The 26,384-nt window shown below is 33.4% G+C and overlaps 1 protein-coding gene across 1 annotated transcript in view; it reads right to left on the reverse strand.

Moving 5' to 3' along the window:
* The window catches only part of LOC118188978 (polycystin-1-like protein 1), a 601,848-nt gene that overhangs the window by 128,075 nt on the left and 447,389 nt on the right, over positions 1-26,384 (reverse strand). Inside the window, exons 9-12 of the mRNA XM_085820080.1 lie at positions 12,368-12,476; positions 10,319-10,875; positions 6,649-7,025; positions 434-658 (exon numbers count right to left, since the gene is read on the reverse strand). Coding sequence (XP_085676206.1) covers positions 434-658; positions 6,649-7,025; positions 10,319-10,875; positions 12,368-12,476 — 1,268 coding nt within the window. The remainder of the gene's footprint in view (positions 1-433; positions 659-6,648; positions 7,026-10,318; positions 10,876-12,367; positions 12,477-26,384) is intronic.

Below are 26,384 nucleotides of genomic sequence, written 5' to 3' on the forward strand. Positions count from 1 at the left end.
ATTTATTACTGGACTCTGTGTCGGGATTCCACTCAACAGTTGACAGGAGACGAAGACACCACCATTCTACCAAGAGGTTAGATCGTAGTGCCTCGTAAACTCTTGGTAGAACGATGGTATCTTCGTTTCATATCCACTGTTGAGGGGAATCTCAGCCAGTAATACAGAGTCCAGTAATAAATGTTCGAGGTCCAATATCTGGAATGATCTATGATCCAGATTACCAGACGAAAAATAAACAAGCTCACAGGAGTTTCTAGGTACACTTTTTTAAAAAGCTGGATTTTTGACAATGATAGTGGTCAACATCTCGAAGTGTTTCTCAAGATCCAATAGTATTTTCCATGTATTTTCTTCTACTCTACTTTGTAAATTATGTATAAGAAAATACAAAATGACCGCAAAATAATATAATAATTAATTTTTAATTTACCTGTATTATTAAGATGAGTACTATCAACAACCCAGCTGAATGATACATTTGTTCCTTGAACTACTGATGCATGTACACTTACATTGCTAGAATATGGAACAATATAATACTGCTTATCAAGTGTAAGGCCTTCTGGAAGAAACTGGACATAAAATGCAGGATCAAGAGTCTCATTCATGGAATCAAGCAAATTTGTAGCTATCACAGACACTTCATAGCTGCCCTCTGCAAGCATAAATGCAACAATAAAAATTTAAAAAAAAAAAAAAATATTCTTTAACAATAATAATACCTAAAAACATACCTATTCTTTAACAATAAACATACCTAAAAACACATTATTTTGACATGCGCAGACAGTAATAATGTAATTATGCAGATGACACACAAAGGAAAAGAAAAATGAAGTTATCATATAAAATAGAAGAGTTCAAATTAATTTAATTACATGATATCTGAACTTATAATGAAGGAGAAAGACGTTTAACTTTGACCTAAATGCAAGCCAATAGTTTTATCTATCTAATTGAATAGACTTCATTAATATAATTGCTACAAAAAATTTTAAATTACATAGAAGGAAACGTACACATTCATCAGGATTTTTGCAACCACAATGTGACAAACTTCAGTTTCACGGATTTCATTCACAAAGCTAATGCCTTTTTATAATTCAAAGAATTTAAAAGATTCATATCCAGTTACACTGGATTATTCATCAAGTCATTTTGTCTATGACATTAACAAAAGGTAACTACCATCTGCCATTAACTTTACTTGGACCGGGGGGGGGGAGAGTTGGTGAGGAACTGGTTATATTATACTTTGTATTAGTAACCATGAAAAATATACTGTCAGGAAAAAATTTAAGATTACCACCAAATCCTTGAAAATTAAAATACAGGGCATTCGACATTTACTATTTTCTTTAGTGTGGTATCTTTAGTGACTATCTTTAGTGTGGGTAGTAAACACCACCTAAATCTATTATTTTCTGCCAATGTTTGGATAGTTTTTCAAAGCCTTTGGGCCCAGAAACTTGGTGGTTGTGAGTCCAAAAACAGATCAACCTCATTTCAGACATCCTGTGTAGAATGGAAGACAGCACCAGCAAGATGTAGCTGTAGGTGTGAAAAAAGGTTGAAGTCTGAAAAAGTGATGGCGAGGCTATATGGTGGTTGCGACTTAAGATCCCTTTTGAGTCCCTTGTCCCCAGCCAGCAAATTCAAACAAGTGTGGTTGTATTTTATCTTGATGAAACATTACCTTTATGCACTGGAACTCATATTGATATTTTTCTTTCATAGTAGCGTCAACATGGACTAGTATCTCGCTGTACACCTTACTGTCAAGGATTTTACCTTTTTTCAGATAACTTTGTGAATAATACCACAGTAATCCCATAAGATGCAAAGCATGATCTTCTTGTTAGTCAAATTGTACTTTGTGACACTGCCGACATGCTCACCAGGTGCAGACCAACTCCCTTCCCAGCCTGTGCTGTTGAAGTAAATCCATTTTTCATCATTAGTGACAATCCGGTCCAGAATTTTGTCCTTGCGTTGATATTAGAGCAGAGTGGTGGAGACCCAAACACGTCTGTCCTTATCTGCTTGAGTTAGCTCATGTGACAACCAAATGACTGAATTTGTAAATCAAGTTTATGCGATGCATAGCATGACTAATGGACAAGGCACTAACGTCTAACTCCTTAGCAAGCTCGAGTGGTTGCATACTTATCTTCTTCCACAAGTTCTAGTTTAATGGGCATTGAAAAATAATCATTGTCAATAAATTAATTTGTGAAATGTCTCCCTGATGTGCAACTTCATGTTTTAATTCATTAATTCATGATTAATATGTCACTAATTAGAATTTTTGGTTCACCAAGATCAGAAACTTAATTTTATATTTAAGATGTCCCACCCACAATATTGAAATTGTTTTCATAAAAACTCTGTACTATATTTTGAGGACCTTTGTAACTGTTTAAGATATTAAGTCCATATCTAGGATCATTATTTAAGGAAATAGAGCCTCGAGACAATTTTCCCCTAGCATGCTGTATTTAAAATATATATGTATAAGATGAACCAAAATTTTGATTCATTCTTTTGGTGGTCAAAGGTTATGATATAAATTAATCTTGAATAAGTTGACGTAAACATTAAGATATAAACTTGTAATGAATGAAACATTCTTTTGCAAAGTTGTGTCTGGAATGTCTGTTACTCATGTTAAAGTAATCATTGTTGGTAATGATAACAATATTTTTTTTTTAAATCTCACAACAGAGTGCTCTAAAGCAAGTCTCTTTCTTTCAGATGCAAAAAATGGTTTGACAAAATATGATTAAACATGCCAACATGCACTGTTTGTACAGATGATATTGGCAGTGACGAGAAACTTTCATCTGACAAAAATCTGACATTTATTCTGTTAGTGCTGTAACTTACTACTGTAAGCCTTATGGTACAGTTCGTGGAACATGAGAAGATGTAATTAGAATTAACAAGAGCTTTAAAAACACACACACACATAATTGCAGACGCTGGATAAGACAATTCTCTGAAAAGCTGAGCTTCAGTTTGGTTGTATCATATCACCAGAATAGTCAATCTCATAACTAACAATATTTGATGAAAAAAATCATCCTTCCAACTAGGCTAACCATATTAATAGTATCATTATAAGTAAAACAACATCATTATACAGGATGTACCGCAAATGTTGTGACAAACTTCTAGAGCAGGAAGGATACATCATAAGGATTAAGAACTCATGCCCGGAAATGTCGGTAAGTGGTAGCAGAGGTAGAAGATAGGAAAAGAAACAAGAGTGATTACTTTGAAACATTTATTGGACATGAATACAAATGGTGTACGGCAGCTTGAATGTTACAACAGATGCTCAAAGTTTGCACCATCAGACGCCATACATGCCTAACAGTAACAGAACACAACGGACCATTTATTGCTCGACATGTTGAAACAAACCAGGAGTTTCTTTGATTGTGGCAGCTGTGCAGGTGAGCCTTGCCACGAGATCCTTTTCAGACATAACAGGATCGTGGCACATGACACTTTTCATGGCTTCCCACAAAAAGAAATCAAGGCTCGAATAAATCTGGTGAGCATGGGGGCCACGGAACTGATCCACCACACCCAATCAATCCATCAATGCAGGAATGGTATGTTCAAATGGCTACGAACATTCAGTCCAAAATTAGCAGGGGTCCCATAATGTCGGAGTCACACTTTGCGCCTCACATTTGGTGGAACATCGTCAAGCAAATCGGGAAGAACCTACTCCAAGAAGATAAAATAATATGCGGCATTGAAATGGTTCGTCGATGTCAGGCACGTTTGGTATCTGATGATGCAAAGTTCGAGCATCTGTTGTAACATTCAAGCTGTCGTACATCATTTGTATTCATGTCCAATAAATGTTTCAAATAAATCACTCTTGCTTCTTTTCCCATCTTCTACCTCTGCTACCACTTACCCTTGTGCTCTACATCCCCTAGAAGTTTGTCGCATCATTTACAGTACACCCTGTAAAATACTGTAACATGAACATGAAAAACACACTGCAATGCTACAGTTAAAATTCAAATTTTATCCTTTATAGTGTTATGTATTATGAGATCATCAAGATCTCCTCAAATAAGCAAACCAAATGAAGAACCAAACCTGAAATTTTACTTCAATTTAAATAGACAAGCTTCTCAAGTGGGGGGAGGGAGCATAGGAAGAACAAAGAGATACTGAAGTTTTGTTAATACAAGATGAATATCAGAGATTATGAAATCACTCATGCAGCACAGCAGTAAGTATTAAAACAATCATAATAATGTAAAAAAATATATCAGTAAAAGTACAGATAAAATTTTTAAAAATTCATATTCCTTACAAATTATACTTATACCACTAACTGAAGGAATAGTGGCTTTGTCAAAATCTTCAAAGGCAGTATCCCAAACCCCTAGAACAATAAATCCAAAAATCACCAAATATCACCACCAAATAGATGACAAACACCTACTTTCCAAATCTGATATATGATTCCAGCCAATTCTCTGACCCCTTACAAACTTATTCACACAATTCCTATTATATTGCAAGAGGACTGGCTACACACATATAACAAAGGTTAATCTCATAGGATTCCCTAACATATCAACGATATCAAATTTGAATGAAAGTTTCCCACCACTGCAAATATCATCAGCACAAACAGCGAGTTTGTGCTAATTGCCGAGTTTAATCATATTTTGTGAAACGATTTTTGGCATTTGAAAGAAAGAGACTTTTTTTAGAACACTGTGTTGTGAAATTTGTAAAAAAATATCGTTATCATATAAATGCAAGATGTCTGAAATGGAACTATCACGCTACCATATTATAACCATCATTTACTTCTGTTGCAAAAAGTCAGTTACAGAATGTCACCAAATCATGTGTACAGCTTTAGGTATTAATGTTGTATAACATGACCCTGTGAATGTTTGGTGACAAAAAACATCAGTTCAAAAACAAGGACTATGACATTCAAGAAGCAGAGCACTCTGGCCTGCCTTCTGATGTTGATGAGGGCTGCCTACAAGAACTTGTAGAAGATTAGTAAGCAACCAATCAACAGCTTGCTAAGAAGATAGATATTACTGCTATGTCCATTAGTCGTGCAATACATTGCATAAACTTGATGTACAAATTTAATCCCTGGGCACCACATAAGCTGACTGAAGCAGGTAAGGATAGATGCGTTTGGGCCTACACTAGTCTGCACGAATATCAATGCAAAGACAAAATTCTAGACCAGATTGTCACTTGTGATGAAAATTGGACTTACTTCAACAACGCAGGATGAAAAGGGGCATGGTCTATGTCCGGTGAGCCCGTCCGCAGCGTTGCAAAGCAATTTGACTAACGAAAAGATCTTCTTGCTTTGTATCTGGTGGGATTGGCATGGTATTATCCACAAAGCATATCTGGGAAAAGGTAAAGCCCTTGATAGTAAGATGTACAACAAGATGCTAGTCTGTGTTGTGCTGCTATAAAGCAAAAATGTTGAAATGAGTTCCGGTGCAAAAGGTAATGTGCTATCGAGATAAACCACATGTGTCTATTGAGATAAACCACATGTGCCTGCATTCACGGGCTGGACTCTGTACAGACTCTAAAGGGATCTTTAGTTACACCCACCATATAGCCCCGACATTGCTCCTTTGGAATTCAACCTTGTTTTACACATGTAGCTACCTCTTGCTGGTACTATTTTCCATTCTGCATAGGATGTCCAAAATAAGGTTGACCTATTTTTGCACTCAGAACCAAGTTTCTGGGCTGAAGGCTTTGAAAAACTACCAAAATATTGATTAAGAAGTTTTTTTGGGGGAGGGGAGGGGGAAACTTTCATTACATCCAGATATGTCACTATACACCACTATCAAATACATAGCTTAAAACATTGGTAAAAAAAAATGCCACTGCATACTACATATAAATTGGCAGTTCTTTATTTATTCAAACACTTCTTTTCTGACAACAAAATTAAACACTATGATGATATCCAAAGATCATTATATAAAGAATCAATAAGTCATCTACTTCCTTTTAGATTTTTAGGTAGGTTGGGCCATTTTAATAGAATCATGAGCCCCTTGGGTTTTCATAACATTCTAGAATCCTCACCTACACTAACATACTAGAATCCTCACCTACACTAATTCTTTTAAGAATAATAATAAACTTGCCTTAGCATGGCCTTCAACACTCAGGCTTCCTGCACTGCCCATGTAACACTGGATACAGGTTAAATCTATTTTTTCCCATATTGCGTTGTTGATTTTTATTCTCGAGGAAAATGTAAAGTACAAAATGCTCATGGAATAAAAAACTAATTTAGACAATCAACTTTGGCCAAATGGATACATTTTTCACTTTATTTAACTCAGAAATAAATAATTTTATTTTTTAATTACATAATTACAGCTAAAAAAAGTGGAAGAAATGAAGAAACAAAATTTTCTCATTTCTGCATTACAATTTATACTTAACTGGCTTACAGAAAGGAAGGGAAAGGAGACTAATTACATATATTTTAATTATCCTATGTGTTACTGAACTTATTATTAAGTCCAAGTAATTAAATTTTTACTACATACAGAATATGAAAAATTTTTAATATGCATTAAATTTGTCCAAACAACATACCAGCACTATATGAATGTTCCACACTTGCAGTTGGCACAGACCAGACATTTTCAGAAGGCACCAGTTCACTTGTTCCATCACCAAAATCAAAAAGAAATTGAACATCTGATCCTCTGAACACCCAGGCTTCAAATGTGATGGGCTCAGTAGAATACTGAATGTTGCCATTAATACTGAATTCTTTTTTTACTTCAAAGAGAGGAGCAGCATACAGTCCTGAACGTAGTCGCAAATGCAGCTGTTCTATGGGCTCTACTGCTTGGATAGACGTATTTAGATGAACAACAACAGATTCATAGTCATTGAAAACACGCACAGCAACATGATACATATCCGCAATACCATAACTGTGATTAGCTACACTAACAGTCTCAAAGCTGGTAAAAGAGAAAAATAATTATGTTAAATATATACAAAAATATTTTTTCTAGAAACCAAGGTTTTATTTAAAATTATTAGGTTTACACTTTTTTAAAACTAAGAAATTTAAGAACTTTTAAGGACCACTAATGAAGAACTTTAAGAACCTAACAGCAAGTGAGAACTGAAATTAAAGTAATTATCTGTGCAACCTACTTTCCTATTCATAACACCATTATAAGAACAGAATAGAAGGATATACAGGAAGCATCATCAGAAACATATTCTAACATTTAACATAACTTTTAAAATAAAATGAATTCCCTAAAAATTATCAAGTAATTTATAATAAATTTGTTAATTAATTAAAATAATAAGCTATGAAACTTTTATTTTTTTTTTTACTCAATATAGCCACATATGTTTTAAAGAAGCTACACATTATCATATTAAAAATAATTTTATTTTTTTAAAATATTCATCAAATTTAAAATACTAAACTATTTATTCTATTAAAATCACAATCTAAGCAAACTGTAAATTTTTGTAAGGTCCTGGATTGTAATACTTTCTCAATACCTCTATTAAAAACTGAGTTACTGAACAGCCTTAAAAATTCAACCACTTCTAGTCATTTCCGAATGAAAAACAAAATCCATTCCCTGAACACTGTATAAGCAGTATTTAGCAAGAGTTCTGCAAAAATATTTATAATATTTACTAAGAATGCAACAATACATTCCAGGACCTAGTACATTTATGTTGACACTGGTAGGTTTGTACAGTATTTGTATAACACAAAATGTGACATTTATGTAAAATACATAAATGTGATCGCATAGATCAGGGTTTCTTAAACTTTTTTCAGTTACGACCCCCTTTTATCATTGAAATTTTTTCACGACCCCCAGGACCCCATATTTACAAAAGTTTTGTGGGGCCCCATAAGTATTGCGCAAATTTGACACACCCGTGAGTGAAACTGCCAAATTTTTTCACTTGTACTGTAATATACATTGCAATTTTAGGTCATTAGTTTTAATTTCTAATTTTAAGGCATAGAACAATGTGAAAATTTTAAATAAGTAACAGACAAAATGACAGCGCCACGAGCAAAGCAAAGAAAATGAAAGTTTATATTATAAAAAGAATGCGTTGAAACATTTTCATTTTTTTTTCTATAGCTGTATTGTCTATTTTTTTATCTATTTTCAGATACATCGTATAAAAATATTTGGTAATTGTAAAATTATTATAATAAGTTAAAGAAATATCAAAACTGCTAAAATTTTTGGCGACCTCCTGCTGCAGGTCTCGTGACCCCCGACCCACAGTTTAAGAAACCCTGTCATAGATGAATTATGCATAGTATTGTTAATTTACTTAAACACACAAAGACTGTCAGCCTTAAAAGGGAAGAGATGCCTTTGTGGAGGACTCTTTAAGGGAAAGTGAATTGTTATACATTACACAGAGAGACATTAAGAGACACAGATTAAAGGAAAAACATGATAATATCTATGCAGGTAGCCTGCTAGCTGGCATTCAAATCAATCAGTATTCAGTGTTATTAACTACTCAGCCACTGAAATGATGCACAATAAGACACTACAAATATAAAATAAAGTAATTATAAAGTGCAACATACTCTGTATTACTTTTACAATGATTATTCTCTCTGTCTTGCACATACGAAAATAATTCCAATATTGTTGCCTAATTCTCAAGAAATGTTAGAACAACAACAACAACAACAACAACCCCCCCCCCCAAAAAAAAAAAAATTACTGTGCAGTACTGAAGAGTATAATGCACAGTTCCAAGAGATGACAGAATTTTGAATTTTAAAAATATGTACTTTACATAAAGGCACTGCATAAGCAGAGAAACAGTTTGAATTGTACATGCATATTTGCGTTTATGGTCAGGATTATTGTAAGAAGACTAATCAGGACATTTGTCTGGCCATATTTCACCATGTCTTAGCCTGTTTCTAATTTATTAATGGTTACCTTCTTTAAATTTTAAATGCTGTTTCAGACTGAGGTAAGCTATGATTGTTGAATCAGCAGGTATAGGGATATACATGCATATAACGGAAACTTGCAATTATATGTAAATGCCAGTAGTAAAGATATAATTACATATTTGAAGCTAATCGTTAGTGGAATATCAAAATTTCGAATAAAATCATCAGCAAAAAGTTGCAAAATATATGTTACTGTTCTACAAATAAACAAGAATTTGTACAAAAGTTTACATGAAAATGAAAGACTAAGAAAAGTATAGCACATTTTCATAATGCATAAATAACTGCAAATTACTGCGTTTCTATCTTCAAATACTTATATTCCTACTGCATTAATAACCTCAACATAGCAAAAATACTACACACATTTTTTTTAAAGAATATCATTTGGTATTTACATATTAACACAAACATCTTGGCACAATTTGGTGATTTTTTTTACAGATGAAAGGCTAAAATATCTATGCAGTCACTACAGAGTTCACGTTACTGGTTTTCATGCTTTTTAGAAAGATTCCTAAACTATCAATATTTATGGTAAATCGGTACACATTATCAACATATGAAAAAAAAAATAAATAAAACATACTTTAGGCATTTAACATACAAATTTGAATTATTAAATAAGGATTACATGATACATTAAAAAATAAAATATTTACATTCTTCTTCAAAAGTTTCTGCAATTTTTTTGCACTGTTCTACTCTTGAAATACACAGTGAGGTGTTTTCTCTTTAAAAAAAAAAAAAAAAAAAAAAAAAAAAAAAAAAAAAAAAACACAGAACTGCAAAGACAAAACTTTCGGCTTCATGAAACACCAACAGTGGCTATCTAGGAAATGTATTTTCTCATTTTCCCCTGAAAATTTTCAGCAAAATTTTTTTATTCTTACAGAATTTTACCACAGTTTCTCCCGTAAAGTGTCATTATATAATACTGTACATTATACAATGTATTATATTATAAGAAGTATAAATTCCAGAAGCTCATATTTTAAAACTATGGCAAAAAAACATCAAGATTTGTTTATAAAAACTGCTGGAATTTTAAATAAAAACAAAAAAGATTGCATACAAAAATGGCAGTGTTACTTGATTGAACGATTGTTACGAGCCTGTTGTTAGAAGAGTGGTTATGAGCATGCACATTCTGAAAATCTGGCAGCTTCTACAAAGATGGTTACGTTAATAAGCAAGTACCAAAAATTCTGCAACATAGTTTATTCATCTTTTCTTTCTTTCCCCCCTTTTTTTAAACAAATAGTTGAAATAAATGCTTACCTTTCAACTGTTGTGTACTGGCCATCATTATCTTCACCAAAATCCCACTCAAATCTGAGATTGGATCCATGCTCGACTGAGCACTTTACAACTACCTCCTCAAGCAAAGCAACAACAGATGGGGATAAAAGCTGCAAATATATTCCTGATATTGGAATCTCAACAACTGCAACTGACCAATGCTCAAAACTGCTGATGGTATTTGATGCATTGAGATACATTGCATACACTCCAGCTGATGAATATAAATGATGAACAATGAAAGTTGATGAAAAATTTCCAAGGGGTTCATGTATGAAAAATGATTGATCAAGAGTCGAGTCATACACAGTACTATCTCCAAAATCAACGAAAATCTGAGTTGGTGGAGCATACTGATTGATAGTTACAGAAAGAATGCTAGTTTGGTTCACAAACAAATTAGTAAAGGTAAAATTTAATGCTACAAGAGTTACAGCAGCCTCAAACGACATGGATGTATTCAAGTTCCCAAAAGCGTTTGAAACTGTGACTTCCAACTTGTATTTCCCAGGAATAAGTCTTCTGCTTGTTATTAGCTATAAATTACATAAATATATATACATAAATAATGCATCCATATGCAAATAATAAATATATATACATAAATGAATGTAAATAAACTGTATAAGACAGACAAATAAACTTTATCTAAAATGTTATGACAATGCACATTAAAGCATGCAAATAATTAACTCATGTGAAACTAATAATATAGAAGACCTGTTACTTGATATTTAACCAAATTAGCCAGAACAATCACTGTGTTTTAAGGAAAAATTTACCTAATTAATCATTTCAAAAAATACCACCAGGAAATCAACATTGTGGAGGAGTGAGTATGTATTTTAGCAAATATCATAAAAATAAATCCCCCCTCCTCCATATTTTGTATGATTTATTTGCTTGCATTTCAATAAAAATACTTTTTTCTTCATATAAAATTAAGAGAATTCTTTGACATCATTTTATAAAAAATTTTATACATTGGCTTAAATTGGATTATTTTAATAGATAAGGCATTTAAGGGCTACGTGCCTAAGCTCCAGCCCAATTCTGACTACGAATCCCTCAAGAAGATAGAATATGATGATCTCACACTTTTCTTTCCTACCATTAATTCCTCGAAAAAATTTTAACTCATCAGATTTTGGGGCTTTCATTACAGACACAAATGTCTCAAGCCTTACTTTAGGAATATTAACTAAGATCTATGGCATGGAAATTTGTTAGACAAATATGTCAGTTGACAAAATTCTCATAAATATAATAGTTTATTTTTAAAACTGGTGGGCATAGATTTCTGCTGTAATCTGCTAAAATTGAGGTTTTTATTACACTGCAACATGAAAAATATGACTAGATCAAGTTGCATTACAAATACCAGTAGATATGATTAGCTGTATTTTTACAAAGTTGTATTATTACTGGTAGTATTGGTTTATTACTATGAAATCAGGCAAGAAAAAATTACTAACTGAAAAGATCTCTTCTCTGGAGAGAGGAATTAATTTTCTTTTTTACAAATGATTGAGAAAATGGATATTTAGTACTTTACTGTTACTTGTGCCCCACTAGCAGAAAAGTGAGGGAAATGGGGTATGCTGTTTATTTTGTTTGATGAATAGCTTGGCAATGTTTAATGTACGCAAAGGCTATGAGCAATGCCGAACTGTTCTCCCCCTTATGTACATAGTGACCTGTTTTCACTTAAAAAAATTACAGGATTGCACACATTTGGCATTTAGCATTATATCATATTATCTAATAAATAACTGTTATTACAAGTTAATTTTCCCCATGAAGTTTTACTTATCATTAGGAGTGCCAAAATCTCATTAGAGTCCATGCCAATATGTATGTTTGGATTTAAGTGGTGATTCATTAACAGAAAAATACCAATTATTCAAGAAAAAATGTACTTAAATGCAATATGCAGAAAGCAAAGATTTTTAAGAATGATAAAAAACAATTTCTGTTATTAAAATAAAACATTAATACACAATAGAAGATTTTAAATAAAATTATTACCTTTGTATTGGCAGTAATTTTTTCCTCATCATTTTGTAAAAACCATTTTAGAAGACTGCCTGATGGTGTGGGTTTTATATTTACATCCCACTGATACAGATGAGTGCCTCTGAAAATAAAACAAGAATTTTAGAAACTTATTAAAAAAAAATAATTAACATTTCAATTTTAGTACAGTCTACACTGAAAATAAAAGTTCTATTAAATTAATTAATCTCTGTCATACACACATTTTAAACATATAAGAAAATCAGAATGATATAACTGCTGTTTTAGTAGTTAAATCTTTTGGGAATTTTTATTGTCTGGTAGGCAGATATACCAATATTTTTCAGTGTAACTTTGGCGATGATCTTAATAACAGTGATTCATTTCACAGTAAAAATAATGGAGGCGGTTTGGTGGTACTGGACTTCTTTCTCGATTCTTCGGTAATATTGCTAAATTCTGAGGTAAATTTAAAGATTCAGTTTCAATTTTCGGCAAGCCCAATATATATGCGCCAAGAAAATAAAAAATCAAATCACGGCGAAGCTTGACCTCAAAGAATCGAACAAAACAAAATAGAAAGTGCTTCAGAATGCACTAATGATTTAAGCAGTAGTGAAGCAAGAAGCATTTTCCTGTAATAAAAAATAAAACTATATAAACTGATCCTTTCTTAAAAGGATTGGCTTTTATTTGCTAGCTTTCTGACCCAAAATTGGTAATTATCAAAGTAGGTGGTAATTTATGAAGAAAATATGCTTTTTTATGTGCGGCCAATTAAGCAACTCTACTTTAACATACTTTTGATTACTGTAAAGGCCCTTATTTTCGCGGGCCGTAATTTTCGCGAAAATGAATATATCGGTGATTTCGCGAATTTTATATGAACAGAACCGAAAGTGGAAAAATTTCAAAAGTACCTAAGTAAAGTTGAGAAAGTTGGGGGGGGGGAAGTATTTCGCGAGGCTTAAATTTTCGCGATTACGACGAGCTCGCGAAAATTAAAGCCTCGCGGAAAAAAAAAAAAAAAAAAAAAAAAAAGGCCTTTACAGTAATAATAATAATAATAATAATAATAATAAAAAGTATTTTTTCCCCCATCAAGTACTCCCCTTCTACTTTTTTCTGCATTTAATTTAGAAACTTGTGATTTATGGTAACAATGTAAAATGTATCCTTATATAAGCATACATTTTACATTGTACTATTACAAGTACTTTATTCTGTAAATAAAGAGATAATTGAAACTGGTAAGTCCTCTGAAAAACATAATATAACAACATTAATATGTCTTTATGTGTGCTTTAATGTACTACGCTTATCAGTTAAGCCGTCTCTTCAGAAATAGTATTATATCACTTGTTTTACATCCTCCGGATAAATCCTCAGTAAAATTAACAGGAAAAGGGGGGAAGTATGCGAGAAAATACGGCATATTTTCTACCAAAAATTGTAGGAAAATAATTATACAACACCTATGATATAATACATCTTAGCATGTTTCAATTTATCGCTGTTGTATTACTATACATAACACGCTTACGCACAAAAATATGAGCACAAAGACTTTTCATTTAATTGTGCATTTAAATAGTAACCAAGGATTATTTCTGTTAAACTTGCACTTTTATATTTTTATTAGTTTTGTTTCAGGTTTGCCTTGTTCTTGAAACCTGGCTCTTCATTACTCCATTTGTTGTTTAATCCTGAGAGTATTATAATAAGAAAAATAAACAAGTGACTGATTAATTTTCAGTCATCATCATGTCCTATCAAACTATTCAATTCTACCTCACAATTTTTCCTTTTTTAATAATTATTGAATATTTTAATACCAAGCAAAATTATCCCCTTCCAGAAGAAAAATCTTACATTTTACATAATATACTATCGATTTCGAAAGCAGATTAATACAGATATCTCTTCTTCAGGAGCCCCTCGCCCTCCTCCTCCACCCCCCCCCCAAAATTCCAGTTCGCAAGCAAAAGTTATTTTATTTACCAAAGAAAGAAGATAATATCAGCTGTTCTCGAAATTGATTGATTTCTATGTAATATATATATTACACAAAATCCTATCAACCTACACAAAATTCAATGCATATACATATATGCATTGAAGCATGCAAGCTAACACTATGGCGAATTGCAATAGATTCCTCTAAGTCAGAATGGCAGTTTTACACTAGCGGCTACAAAAACAAATGGGTAGAAACGGGACATGTTGAAAATGCCATTTTCTGATTCCCGAGGGTTTAAAATATAGAGAAAGTTAAAAATGCTAAGCTAGCAAAACTTCTGTCTTGCAGAAAGGAAAGTTTCCGAAAGTATTTCGATTAAACTACAGCGCAGGTGCGGGTGACAATCACTCCGAAAATTCCTTTTCAACTACAAATAAAAATTTGAGTAAAATAAGGATTAAATAATGTAAAAAAAGTAACTGCTTTACCTAATTAGTACATTATAATAATATTTATTCATAATTCGTGCAAAACTCTAAAAAAGTATCTACATGTATTTGAAAGCAACTGAAATATGATTATATTCCGCAATATTTTATTATATGTTTTAATAAACTAACAAAGAAAAATTAATTATAGTTTTAGATTAGTTATTTAAATTCGCTCGCACAAACGACTGAACCACGTAGTATATACTTCGTGGACTGAACTAAGCTACGAAAAATCTGTTATATAAACAACCATATATAGAGAGGCGGAGGACCATTGGACCATGAACTAGAGATTCTTTGATTGAACTGCGGTGCTTAACCACCGGGTGCCTGGGCGCCATAGCCCTACCCCTCATCGAATAACATGATAAAAATTTCGAATTATGAGAAATATAACTGAATGTCCTAAATAATTAAATGAGTAAGAGTTTAAATTCATAACTGCTAATAGTTAAATACGTATTTTTTTCCTTAAGTACCTAATTACTAATCCATACATAATTAACTATTTTTTTAACAACTATTTCACAGAAGAATACATGTACACACAAGAGAAACAAAATACGAAGTGCGACGCCTTAGTGCCACTAGTAAAAACAAAATGCAATCAGGAGGAGAAAAGAACAATATACAATAAAGAATCTGAGCAACAATTTGCATAACACATATACAAAATTACATATTACTAACATTTAGGATCGCCCTTGGGCGTTTACTGAAATTGGGGTCCCTAGTATCATAACAAAAGTTAACAACCCCAGGATTGTCCAGAAGTTCCTGTTTATCATAAAATGCCCTAGATAGGCGGCAGTAAAAATCACAAAGATCCTCTATTCTTAACTCTTTACGAATTTGGCTCTTCCGAATGTACCAGGGGGCATTACATATCATACGCAATACCCCGTTTTGGGCAGCTTGTAACTGCCTTCTCAAACTTTTGCACGAGTATGCCCAGACGAGGCATGCATAAATAAGAATTGGACGCAACATGGTTTTGTAAATCAGCAACTTATTATCAATAGATAGAACACTGTTTCGAGCAATTAATGGGAAGAGTGAAGCTTTACTAGCTCGAAACTTCCTGAGAATATGTGTAACGTGTGGGTTCCATGTAAGAGATTTACTGAGGATCACCCCAAGATAAGGCACCTGCTTGACCCAGGGAATGTCCGCACCATACATTTGCAGGTGAGTCGGAAAATTCTTCTTAAGCCGTTATCACATTAGCTGTTTGTTGCCGGGACAAAAGTTTGTAGCAACAGTTCTGAGAAACGGCCTTTGGCGAAATAGGGTTACCATCTTCACTTGGCAAACAGGCTGAAAGCCAAACAAGAATCAGTTATCGCTCAGATTGGCGAAAGTGACGTTTCCTTTCAAGTGACATTCGCTTCTTCGTGTTGTTTTGTATCGCTCACACGCTTTTCGTTTTAAACTTTATTGTTAATAATGGAAGATAATAGAAAGGTGATTGCTATTAAGTTAATCACTTTGATCTCCACTCTGGCACTTCATGTAACAGATAAACACACTTCTGGTTATAGCAATCAATTACATCAGTAATAGCCAAATTCGGTATACACTCTAAGAATAGTTTAAAAACATGTGCTGGTTAAGTCTATTTATCACACATCTCTTATGTGTATTTTCTGTTGTCTGCATTTCAATGAAAATTTGATGGCTCACTGGAAAATTTGTGACCTGGTGAAAGCATTTTCTGACTAACTTTATGGCTCATAATTACTGTTTTGTCCATTCAAATGACAAAAATCTATATGGCTGATATTTACCTCCTCACAGCCAGCAGATACTATTTAGGAAAATGAAGATCAAATAAAGCATATGAATACATGAGCAATCAAACATGTGCGAGTTGTTTACTGTCCCATAGAACACTCGGTAATATACCTAAAACACATTAATTATACCAACTCTAGAAATTAGGTGTTCACATCATGAGTTTGTTTTATGGTTTGATTTATTGAGATTACAGCAAAGCACACTAGGGCTATCTGCCTAAGGGAAGGGATGCCTTCGGGGAGGACTTTCTAAGGGGAACTGGCTCGTATACACGCTACACATGGGGAAAACCACAAAAGCTTCCATTCAGCCAGCCCGTTCGTGGGATTCGAACCTCGGACCGAACTACCAATGCTCAGCGACTTTACCGCTCGGCCGCTGGTGGGCTCAGTTGGTTTTATGTGATTACCGCAAAGCCTCGAGGGATAACAACAGGAGGGATCCCTTTGTAGAAGATTTTTTAAAACTGGCTCGCATACCAGTTACAAATGGAGCAAACCAAGGAAACGTCATGTAGCCAGCCCGTTCGCGGCATTCTAACCTGAGACAGAACTACCAGTGTTCAACGACGCTTCGACCACTAGTAGGCCCGTGCAGTTAATTGGAAAGTGCAATTCATTATGTAAACAGACATGAAGGTGATAATCAGTTGTGCGCCGTTTTAAGTAATCAAATGTTATAAATGCACAGCTGTTACATTTCTTATTATTTATTAGTCATGTTTTTATTACGTAGATCATACGTATGATATAATTATGAATTAACCCAATAACAAAATGTGTACACTCTTTAGTACTCTAATACTCATCAATTATTTTTCAACTGATTATTACATACCCATAATAATTTGCAAAGAACTGATAACTATAGTTCTGCCAATTACATAATCGTTATCTGAATTAAAAGTAACTTCAAATAAACTTCTTGGCAATGTTCATTTTTGTATTCATACATACATATATATATATATATATACACATCTAATAAGTCATATATTTACATACAGATAGAGAGATGCGATGTTTTAGAAGTTGTTAATATATATTTATTAGTATTAATGTAATGAATAAGATTTATATTAATGAATGTATATACAAGTGTTTTTCATCATGCATAATAATAAATCCATAAATTTTCAATGTTTCAATAGGTAGCATTTCCAATAAAAGTATAGTTTCTAATGTATTTATAATTCAAAAAGTATTTCATTAATAACATGAAAATAATAGACAAATTTAATGAGTATTCTCATTATTACATAAGCTATGCTTTTCTTTTTTTATGCATCTTTTACGCTGTTTAAAATGTGTCACTGAGTATGCAATTAACAATTTAAAAGATAAGTAATTAGGAGAAAACCCCCGCATATACAAACGGATTTTAAAAAATTATTCAACTTAAATTTAAGAAATAAAATTCTATTATATAACAGTGATAATACACGATCAGCATGAAATACGACAAATTTGGCGAACTTTTGGAGACGAACAATTTGTAAACAAATCCGAACTGCAAGAACGTCGTAAAATACTGTCAACTCTGAAATTTCCACGATTATATATTTAATTAATATATACACATTTAAAAAATGACTCAGGCAGTTGTATTACAACAAAACAGCAATAATTAAATCGGCTTCTATTTCCACTAGTCCATGACTTCACAGTGAGAGTCATCGCCATATTTAAAGTTACCCGTGATACTTCAGAAGCTGACCTTTCGACTGATTGGTTGAACGTTCGAGGAACACGTCTCCAGCCGGAACATTTTGGGAAAAGTTTTAAAATGTTGCTCGTAGCCGGGACATGTTCCTCCTAGCTAGACGAAACATTTCTCGGAAGCCTGCCGCTTAAAGCCGTGCTACTAGAATCTCGTTTCTCGGAATTGTCCCGGGTAAGCACGCGCGTCTATAGATGTGATAACAGCATTAGTAGTAAACAGTATGGCATGTGTCTTGTCGGTATTCACTTTGACTTTCCATTTGGTCAGCCAAGTCTCTAGCGAGTGGATGTGGTGTTGTAGCTGTTGTATTGCTGAACTAAGAAATGCACTTTGCGTAAGGATCGCTGTGTCGTCTGCATACATGGCTAGTGTTGTGTTGTGTGTAGTGGGGATGTCGTTCACGTAAATATTGAATAGGGTAGGGCCCAGAAGGGATCCCTGTGGAACACCAGCCCGTATAGGCCGGTTTGTGGATAATGAACCAGAAACATGAACGACAGAGTGTCTACCGGTTAGGTAGGATTTAATTATGTTTGTGATGTAGCCTGGGAGTCCCAGGTTGTGTAATTTGTATATGAGGGCATTAAAGGCGGAGAAAGCCAGATAGGGGCTCCTGGCGGTCAATTTTTGTGGCCCTTAAGAAAATAATAATTGAAACGCAATTAATCCTGAAGGGTAATACATAATTAATGATATTATAATACCTACTCATAGTAAATATTTTTAATAAATTGTATATTAATATATAATTATAAATACTTTAATAAAATTCCGATTTAATATTTTTATTTCAAAATATTCTTATAATATTTCTTCTGCATATTAAGAGTAAAACATAAGAAAACTAAAATTATACCCGAAATTAAACATTCTGTATGAAAGAAAAATTAAAACATTTTATGAAATATTTTAAAATTATAATAATTGAGTAATGAAAGAAAAAATAATAAATATTTTTTGGGACTTCTTTTTAGCAAATTCATCAATTATTCTCGAAGTATCGATGTTATAACTTTCTTGTTACATAAATATAAAATCATTATTGTTTAATTTTTCATCTCACATATCTACTTCTTAAACAGTTTTCAGCCTTCTTAAAGCAGAGGAAGATCTTTCAACGAATGCATCAAATTGGAATGGTCAAAAAAAATTTTTTTAATGATATCTACAATAGATGATAGCATTTCTTAGGCAGCAAGTATATGAATTAAATTGCAATGATATATGAACTAAATGATGGCAGGACTAAATTGGTCTTCAAATTTATTTTAAAATAATAAAAAGCTCACTTCATTATTAACATATACATCATCTTTCTAAATGCAAATTTATATCACCTTTCTAAATCTCTTTGAATTTATTTACAATGAATTTTTTTTCTAAATTCGGTAAATTTGATTTAAAGAATATTTTTGATTTTCTGTTTTACTTTTATATGCTTCATTTCTATGAGCAAATTCTGATTATATTGTCACAAAAACTGTTAAAACTAAAAATAAAATATTCGCGTAAAATGATTTAAATTCCTTGCTACTTTCATATTTTTTTTTTTTTTTTTTTTTTTAGTCCAAAGGGATTTGAATCCCGAAGGACTATTAGTTTCGTTTTGGCATTTTGCGTCGGACTCATAAATGTCGGTTCACTTTTCAAACTGTTGCCACAAAATGTTAGAGTCCTGCATTATATTTGAAGAAATTAAATAATGAAAAATCTGCATAAATGTATGTATATTTCTCGTATTGTGATAAACAACGGTACATAGAGTCATCGAATTTTGAATAACGTAATCCTCCAACGAATATGAGCATGTGGAAGACCAAATTTGAAATTTGAAATTTGTTTTATGATCGATTTCCTATTTTTTAAAACTTTGACGAATTTTTGATTAACAAACTCAAGGATTTCAAAGCGAGCAATGGCAACGTTATGCAGAAAAAACATTTTTATCTCCGGCGCGTGAGTTTTTGTATCGGAAATTCTAAAGATATGCTCATTTTAAAACTATTTTGCGATATTCCTGTTGAATTGAATTTTATGGTTTAAGTACGAAGAACATGATGTTTAACAAATAAAGATAACGCACAAAACGTTAAAAAAACGTAATTTAATTTGGACGTAATTTAAAATCTGAAACATTTCAGATTTTTTTTTCTTTCCCTTGTGTGGCTTGCGATATTGTTCTACACATGACAAAGATGGTTCATTTTCTGCGTTAATAATCTTAAGAGGGAATCGTGAGATAAAATTAAGAAATCAGTTCCTTAAACACTAAGTTTGTAGTGGCATTCAACTGTCTGCAAAATGATGTTCCATATTATTGTCACGAGTATCTGCAGATATTTTTAAATAAAGATTACAGTTGTTTTATTTCTCGAACCTGAATCCACGCCACAATCTGTCACAAACATTGTTCGCATTCATCATCTTTGTAGTTTTTGACAAAATATTTTGTACAGAATTGATAATTTTTTTAATCTGATAAACGCTGAAAATTTGTCTACTATAATAATCTGTTAAATGTACACCCAAATTTGACAATTTAACATTGGCAAAACTAGATGTTGAAAAACTTTGATTTATTTGAAAACTACCAAACTCAGTCGATTTTATTTTCTTCTTATTTTCATAACATCGCTTATTGCGTTCTTTCCTTTTTACTACAGTTAAACGTTCTTTATTGTTTTCTTTCAATAAAACCTTCTTTAATTTTTCTACTTGTTTCTTGCACTGTATTCTTAGTGCATATTTATTTTTCGACATTTTATATTTACTTTTGTACAAACAAAAGTACTTTGTACGTCGCTTCGACTTCGACAACCGGCTGGCTGATGACTCCAACATAAAACTAAAAAGTGTTATAACATAAATCGTGTGCGTGCACTTGTGACATCTTCAAAATATTGTCTATTTGTGGCTCAACCACATTGTTTAATCTTAGTTTTCTATGTCATAAAGTAGCAGTTCGACGCTGGCTATAACGACCACTCATTATCACGATTCTTCCATTATAACGACCAATCCATTTCTCTATACCGAGCCCTTGTTATCATGACCTTTTCCGGCCGACGCCAGAGATTCTTAAAATGATCATCAACTGTATAATTTTATTGTTATTAGACAAAACAAGAAATTATGCACCTAGAAGCGATGTTTGCCATAGTATTGAAAAAAAAAAAAAAAAAAAAAAAAAAAAAAAAGTAATATATATATATTATGACAATGAAAAATATCACAGAAATATTAATGCAAAATTAAAATGCAAGTTTGCTCTTATTTAACTAACCGTTTTTATTTTTAACTCAAAATCATAAAAATGTTAATTTGGGGCTCATTCAACCTATTCCCTATAAGTCAATATTTTAATGCTACGAAATATAATGCTAATAATAACGCACGATAAAAATAATATAAGAAATTATCTACATTAGAAGTTGGATTAAGCACTGGAAGAAGGTCTTGATCACTAATACTAAAAATTATTTAAAAAATTTGATTATTTAAAAAAAGGGGGTTCAAAATGTCTGTTTTTTGAATTAATATACATGTAAACTGGCTCATATTCACGTTACATGCAGGAAAAGCCACTGAAATAGAAAACACGTGATTTTCTTAAAATCTACCATATATGTTTAATGAAATTGAAATTTTCCCTGGTAAAAATAAACAGTTAATTTTTGCTGTATATAAGTACTCTAAATCTAAACTAAATCAATGATTTACTACTTACAAAATTTGAGCAGAAATCATTTAAAAAGGTAATTAATTAACTCTGTTGCTCAATAAGCCCCAGCAGTGGCCGAGTGTTTCAGACTGCTGAGTAGTAAGGGTTTGACTCGGTTTTGATTCCTGGCAAATGCACAAGACGCATTGTTGGTTTTCGTGGTCTTCCCCATGTGTAGCATGAATATGAGCCAATTTCTCCTAAAATCTTTCATGAAAGGATCTCGTGTGTTTAAACAATCTGACATAGCCTGTTTTTCAATATGCTAAATCAAAATATTAAAAAATTCCTCACTTTTCTTGGTTTGAGTTACCGGTTTTCCAAGCGTTACGCCGCTGTTTCATGGATGTTAACTTCTACAAGCTAAATTAAATCAAAACTATAATCAACTAAAGGGTTATAAAACCAGGTTTTTCTTACAACTAATCTGAACTATTTTTGATGGAGTCAATTTTCGTTCCTATGATTGATCATCAACATATCGTTTTCAAGGTGGTCGTTGCATTTTACTTTTCTTCAAACAGTGATTGCCCCAACGCATCTGCTGTGATATGTTGAAAAGTTTATTAATTGCTAAGGAAAGCTATCCGATTTCTAGATGACAACTGTCACGAAATTTTGTGGAATGATGAAGTATGTGCATAAAATAACAAGTGCAAAGTGTGGTTATCGCGATCAGCCGCAACTGCTTAACAAGGGATATAAAATAACACGCACTGCAGCAAAAGAGGCATTCATGAACTGGTAAACAAAATGTACAGGGTGATCAGCGAATAAGCCCTGATTTCAAAATTAAATATCTCTACAACAAAGATCGATAGAATTATGCGGTAAACTGTACGTTCATTAGCAAAACTGTAAAAATGGTGTACAAAAGTTTAGAAAATTTAGTTACGAAAATCGTTAACAGATGGCGCTCTGCGCTGAAAACTCTCTGAAAGGAGTAAAAAAAGCAATAAAAATCAAAATACAATTTTTTTCAAAATGTTCACCGTTCGAAACAATGAGGTGGCGTAAACGAACAATGAAATTTGACACCACGTCTTGCAATGTCTCAACGGAAATGGAATCACATGCAACACCAATCAACAATTCAAGCTCATCTAGAGTAGCGGGATTGTTTCGATAGACAGTGTCTTTCAATGCGCGCCACAGAAAGAAGTCACAAGTACTCAGATCGGGAGAATATGGAGGCCAAGCTATTCCTGTGTCAGTAAATTCCAGATAATCTAACGCGATTACTCTATTTCCAAAGTATTCATGAAGAAAGCGAAAAACTTTATCTGTTCGATGTGGTCGAGCCCCATCTTGCATGAACCAGTCGATACCTGGTCGATTCTCCAACACTAGTTGAGTACTGACAAATTGTTCCAAAATTGTAACAGAACGTTCAGTAGTCATCATTTCTCGTACGAAAAATGATCCAATAATGCCTCTGGCGCATACCGTAGACCACTTTAGGGGAATGCAGTGCTTTCTCTTCACACAAATGAGGATTTTCGGGACCCGAAAATCTCCAGTTTCGTTTATTAACGATTCCATTCAAATGAAACTGTGCCTCATCTGTGAACCAGATGCAGCTCACATCAAATCTGTGGTTGTCGATCATTGTTAGAACCTGATTCGCAAAGCCAACCCTTTGTTGCACAGCTTTCATGGGTGTGGCCTGATGCCTTTGGATTTTGTATGGAAACAGCTGTAGGCTATTTTTTAATATTTTTTGCGTGCTCGTGTACTTCAAACCTGTCTCTCATGCCATCCGTCGGATGCTTTTCCTAGGATTTTGCTGAACAATTCCAGAAACTTTGGCTGAATTTTCAAGAGTGACTACAGTTTGCCTAGGCCCAACATTTCCCTTTCGATCATCAGCCACGCTGCCAGTCCGTTCAAATTTCGCAAAGAGCATGCGAATGGCTTTTGCATCGGGGCCAATTGGAACATTTGAATCGGAGCCAATTGAACATTGAGCCTTTTTTCACTAGCCAACAGTCGTACTGACCACTTTTGAATTCAAAGTACATTTTTAAAGGCTATTGATAGGTCATTGCGATTAGAGCGGCATCTGTTAACGATTTTCGTAACTGAATTTTCTAAACTTTTGTACACCATTTTTACAGTTTTGCTAATAAACATGCAGTTTACCGCATAATTCTATCGATCTTTGTTGTAGAGATATTTAATTTTGAAATCAGGGCTTATTCGCTGATCACCCTGTATCTGTGAGTTACAAGGCCATGGTTTGATAAGGTACATTCCTGACAAGCGTCATGCGCGTCATAAGGCAGCAGTACGAATTCGCCAACATGTATAAATCGAGTTTTAAATGGCGCCCAACGAGGGACTCGCAATTCTCTGATGGAATTTAAGAAGTTGACCAAAGAAGTGGGTATCCCAATTTTAAATACAGCACATATTTCTTTCACCACTCAAAGAGGCCTCCTTCCGTCCTAGACATAAACTTTAACTCTGGGTGACATACCTAACGCTTCTCTTCTGGAGTTTACTGTGTCTAGTCTAGTAATTACCTCCTCGTAGTAGACGCTCAACTGTGCCTTCTCCCACCCATTACTATGTGGTGGAATGATATATATAAATGGCATGTACAGTTTCATGGTGGAGTACGTTATCTCTCTTGATGACAGAATGTTTCAAATCTCAGACATGTATTACACTAACCCTGTGTCTACAAATATAACAAGAGAGCAACTACTTTAAATGGCCTGTTCTGGTGTCGCAGGGGATTGCGAAATGCCACACTTAGTGCTTGTTTTGCTTTCAAATGCCTGGCCATTATTGAAAGTTTGGTGGCGATTGTCGTCGGGAGGTCTGACAGCTTTCCATGTGAGTGAGACGTAAAGTTGTAGTAAAACTGAAGTTAAGCCTCTACGATTTACAGCCATATACCAATACGTTCAGTACTATTATTAGAACAGATAAAGACATTGAGGATAGTCCTCAAAACGTGGCACTTGATTTCCTGCAGTCAATGGTATACTGAGGTTTGGGGGGGGGGGTATTTTCTCAAGTCATGTTAAGAAAAGCTTTTTTTATAATAGCGATTTTTAATTGCCCTGTCTCTGCTAAATTTTACATAATGTGCAAGAGTTTCCTAGAACTAACGTCTTGGCGGTTGCTCACCAGCTCTCTGCTCAGACTGCAATTAGTACTCACCGATTTCATAAAAAAAAAGCATACGTAACAATCCTACCTCTCCCATCAAAATGAGAAGTATGAAAATAACAAGCGCAGTTAATAAACGGTTCTAAAACTGCTTATCTTCTAGATTAAGCACAGAAAGGAACGGTTGAGAGGCCATATTGACAAATTAATTGCCGCCCCCTTACATGATGGTAAGAGAGAATTATTGATTGGCTGCTCTCACCTGTAATGAATATAATTACAAGCCGACAAGATGTTGCCGAAAGCCTCCATCCTCATCCAATTTATTCAGACGGCACGAGTGAAAGGGAAAAGAAAAATCCCCTACTATGACTTTCCTTTGCTTTCGTTCTTTTTTCCTCTCGTTGCAAGTGATGAAAATTTTTGATTCTTCACATTTGGTTTTACGGAAGCAATGTGAAATTTGATTCGAAAAAAGCTATTGGAAATCGAATCAGGTAATTTAATAACCTATCTTAAAAAGTTGTTAACTTCATAAGAATGATAATTTTCAAAATTAGGTAATTTTTATGAGGGTGATTTATGTAAAAGCATAGGAGGGTTATCAGCCTACACGGAAAGAGTATTTTCGTGGAAGACTTTTTAAGAGAAACAGGTTTGTATTGTATTGTACATGCGAGGTGGCCATGCAACCAGACTGTTTTCTAAGATTCGAACTTAGAGCGAACGACACTCTCATCCACACACACACTGGTGGGTCATTCTGTGAAGGTATTTTGAAAGGTCGGTAACAGACTGATGTTAGAAACGTTTTTAACGCAGTCTTTCAAATGTGTTATTATGATACATTTCACCCACGTGATCCGGAGAGAACTGCCAGTACACAAAACAATGGCCTTTAATGTATCTTCCACACCTCCTGGTTTACCAGTAATTTTCTAAATTGCTTCCGTACGATGTCGCATAAAAATTTTAATTTACTTTTCAAATTAAACTTAACAATGAGTGCTAGTTTAAAGTAATATACGTTATTCTTACGAATTTATATCTTCATTTTGTTCCTTTGTCAGCTTTAATCCAATTTTAATACATCTGTCAGCTTTAATTTAAAATTCATTCAGTGTATATCATATGTAACTGGTAATTTTACACAGCATATGCAATGTTACTTTAATTAATAAAATATTTACATTTGCTCTGTTAGAAAACCAGTTCAAA

This window comes from Stegodyphus dumicola, chromosome 7, assembly GCF_044657685.1.
Source record: "Stegodyphus dumicola isolate Sdum_Otavi_A_Nest chromosome 7, ASM4465768v1".
Classification (NCBI taxonomy): domain Eukaryota; kingdom Metazoa; phylum Arthropoda; class Arachnida; order Araneae; family Eresidae; genus Stegodyphus; species Stegodyphus dumicola.